The sequence below is a fragment of the Lactuca sativa genome, chromosome 5 (genome assembly GCF_002870075.4).
Source record: "Lactuca sativa cultivar Salinas chromosome 5, Lsat_Salinas_v11, whole genome shotgun sequence".
NCBI lineage: Eukaryota > Viridiplantae > Streptophyta > Magnoliopsida > Asterales > Asteraceae > Lactuca > Lactuca sativa.
The window spans coordinates 355,048,526-355,052,131 of NC_056627.2; the positions used below are offsets into that span (position 1 = coordinate 355,048,526).

Genomic DNA, 3,606 nt, shown 5'->3' on the forward strand with positions numbered 1-3,606 from the left:
CAACATCACCTTAACCATGAATATATCAGTCTCCTTTTTGTCAATCACCTCAAGCTTCATTAATTTATTTTGCAGACCCATTTCTCCTTCTCCAGTTCCATATTCTTTTTTGGACATAATCATATTATACTTAAACAAAACCATATTATTTCTATGCAACTCATGTACTTTACTCTTATACCATTGAAGACCCAAATCCTCATCCACCTATACAAAATATTTACAGTCTTTTGAAGGATCCGAAAAAAAAAAGTTGAAATATCTGAGTAAAAATTAAAGAAACAACAATAATCTTATAAGAATTTCATATCATCGATCCCCCATTTTTACAACAAAATATTTACAGTCTTTTGAAGGATCCGAAAAAAAAAGTTGAAATATCTGAGTAAAAATTAAAGAAACAACAATAATCTTATAAGAATTTCATATCATCGATCCCCCATTTTTACAACAAAATATTTACAGTCTTTTTAAGGATCCGAAAAAAAAGTTGAAATATCTGAGTAAAAATTAAAGAAACAACAATAATCTTATAAGAATTTCATATCATCGATCCCCCATTTTTACAACAAAATATTTACAGTCTTTTGAAGGATCCGAAAAAAAAGTTGAAATATCTGAGTAAAAATTAAAGAAACAATAATAATCTTATAAGAATTTCATATTATCGATCCCCCATTTTTACAACACGAACTTAAAAAAGAAGAGGAATGAGATCACTATTTTTGAAGCATTCAAACATTAAAACAATAAAGGTCAAAAATAATAATGGTTAATTTGTAACAAAATATATATATATATATATATATATATATATATATATATATATATATATATATATATATATATATATATATATATATATATAAATGTTTTTTTAAATATTTATACATAATACATAAAGGTTTTTCTATGGTTTTCTCTAGTGTCAAAAACATCAATTTCAAAAGCAGAGGGTCTAAATGTGGAGAGTTAGAGAAGCACTTCCTTATAAACACCAGAAACCCTAAGTTGTGATCAGAAGCGCCGGCAATTCAAGACTCACAAGAGCGGTCTGCCAAATCTAACGTGACCAAACCCTTTCCTGATCTTCGAAGATGGAGACGTCAACTTCAAAAGAACAATAATAAATTGGCGTCGACATCGATCCGTCTTAGAAATCTTAATCGTCATCTCAGTTTAGCCATATCAAGGTAATCGAGATGATCGTGTGAGTTCAGTATTTGATTAGGTTGTGTTATTTGTAGATTTATCTTTCAACATAAATTTCTCGATGATTTGAACATTGGTGGATCTCTTTTCACTGTATATATGTATGCATAAAGCTTGAATTGCCATATGATGTTTGGGAAATTGCGCAAGGGCTTTGAGTCCCGTTTGTGTATCGTAAAACGGACATTTGAGAATAGCTGTATATCCCATCTGATGGCATTACCTAACTGATTCATTTGTTTTTTGTTTAAAGTTATTGCACATGGAATTGATTTTATATCCAACCTCTTCTGTTTTCAATTCCCTCCAGATTGCAAAAACCCTAAAATTTACAACTTTGTGTTTTCGTAATATTTATTGATATTCATTTGGATTTTCTAGTCATTTGGAATTGGATGATTGCATTATCGTTTCAGGTGTGTTTGCATTTGTAATTCCAAAGTGACTATCTCCTTTCAAGAAGCCAAATCAGATAATCAGAAACATGTCTGTTCATTCAATGATATACAAACTTTTTTCTTCGAATCAAAGCTTCTGTATAATTTAATGTTGTGTTGTTACAGACTACATTTTATAAGTGTGAAGAGACGGATTTTGTTCATATAAAATGAAACATATTGTGAAGATTATGTCGTTGTTAGTGGCCATAACTGCTATATGGATTAGCTTATTGCAGACTGCAATGATTCCACAGAGTTATACGTGGTTGGTGAGCCTCTTCCTCTTCCTCTTCATCTAGTTCTTGATACTTGTTTCATTTGCAGTGTAGGAATCATCATAGCTTTGATTAACTTTTTTTTTTGATTTATTTGTTAAAACAGCTGCCTCTGTATCTGATTGTGTCACTAGGATGCTATGGTCTGTTAATGGTTGGGGTTGGTTTGATGCAATTTCCAACTTGTCCTCAGGAGGCACTCTTGTTACAGCAGGTATTTTACCTTGAGAAATTGCAGAAAAGATTTGCGTCATTAAAAATTACATAGAAAAAATGGGTTATATTGTAAATTTTCATTTCTGTAGGATGTAATTGAGGCCAAGGAATTCTTGAAGCACAAAGGGGTAGATGTGGGTTCTGATTGACATCAAAGGGATGACATTTATTTCTGATTTTTGATGGACCAATGGTTAACTAAAGATCTTCTGTGCTTCGTATAACTTCATCTGGTGGTTGACTCGAGTCTTTCAATGGTCATCAAAATATTTTTTTTGTACACTTTAGGTTCTTGATTTTTTTTTTTGTATTATTTATGTTATTATGATTTGCTTTATAGGTTTAAATGATTTTAATAGGGGTTAAAAATGTCATTTGGGGTAACCCGATAAACCTGAAACATATAGAGTCGGTTTCGGGTAGATTTTATACCTTTTATTTGGTTTGGGTTAATATTTATCTGTCCTGGCACTAAAATATAATATTTCAAGTATTTTCCAAAAAAAAGGTATAACATTTATTCCATGAAAATATATATGTACAATACGTGGCCTGAATGTTTTTTTACTTTGGTGTGTATGTATTTTTTTCTTAGTTAGGTGTTGTGTATGTTAACGTGATAACAAATTGTATTTTTTTACCATTTGATATTTTAAGTTTCTTTATATTTAAGTTATTTAGTAAAAGGGTTATTGCTATAAAAGTCTTAATATTTACATGAAATATTTGGTTATATACCAAGTCTAAATTTGTGTTTATAATGCCTTACATTTAGGTAAGTTTTGTCATTTTGAGTTTTTTATCGGTTTGTGAACAAGTGTTGTTTGAGGTTTGATGTTACTGTCAAATCATATATAGCATTTCTTAAAATCTTGAGAAAAACCTTTTGATTTGCAGATCACCAACTATATATTTTAAAAACCGTCAAGTATGTCATAGTAAAAAAACAAAACAGTTATTAGAACATATTCCCAACAACATAAAATGTCAGACACATGTGAATACGGTGTGATCATGCCAGACATTTCCTTTTTGAACTAGAAGTATTTGAAAAAGATTTAAACATCAACCGTAAGCACAAAACTTAGCGAGTCTCCCAAAATACAACATATTATACATCATACATATATATCATACTAAACATGTAACGTGTTTATTTTAACCCTTAGTCCCTCCTTCTGACTCTCTCAGTCCCTTTCGACTCCTTTGGTGTCTTTCAACCGGTACGGGTTTATTTCACCCCGACAGCTAAGCATACAGTCATACTAGCAAGAGTCATAAAGATAACAAGCACATACAAGCATACCAATAAGTGTCATGAAGACCACTATTTTTTTTTTTTGAACCGGCAAATACAAATATACTAATTTAGTCCTAAATTAACACCTAATTCCACCTATGTCCACGACGGGACTTGAACCCTCGACCTCAAAGAGGGAGGACACCACCTGATACCGCTGGGC

The 3,606-nt window shown here is 31.1% G+C and overlaps 1 protein-coding gene across 2 annotated transcripts; it reads left to right on the top strand.

The window, feature by feature from the left end:
- Positions 1-1,001: 1,001 nt before the first annotated feature.
- On the top strand, positions 1,002-2,674 carry LOC111903527 (dolichol-phosphate mannose synthase subunit 3). 2 transcript variants are annotated; one of them, XM_023899298.3, is made up of 5 exons: positions 1,002-1,193; positions 1,629-1,698; positions 1,776-1,921; positions 2,034-2,141; positions 2,233-2,674. In XM_023899298.3, the coding sequence occupies exons 3-5, from the start codon at positions 1,820-1,822 to the stop codon at positions 2,290-2,292; spliced, it is 270 nt and encodes an 89-aa protein (XP_023755066.1). In that variant the 5' UTR covers positions 1,002-1,193; positions 1,629-1,698; positions 1,776-1,819; the 3' UTR covers positions 2,293-2,674. The 2 variants fall into 2 exon arrangements, with proteins under 2 accessions (XP_023755066.1, XP_023755068.1); XM_023899300.3 differs by lacking the exon at positions 1,629-1,698 and having other exon boundaries at positions 1,003-1,193; positions 2,233-2,625.
- Positions 2,675-3,606: the final 932 nt, after the last annotated feature.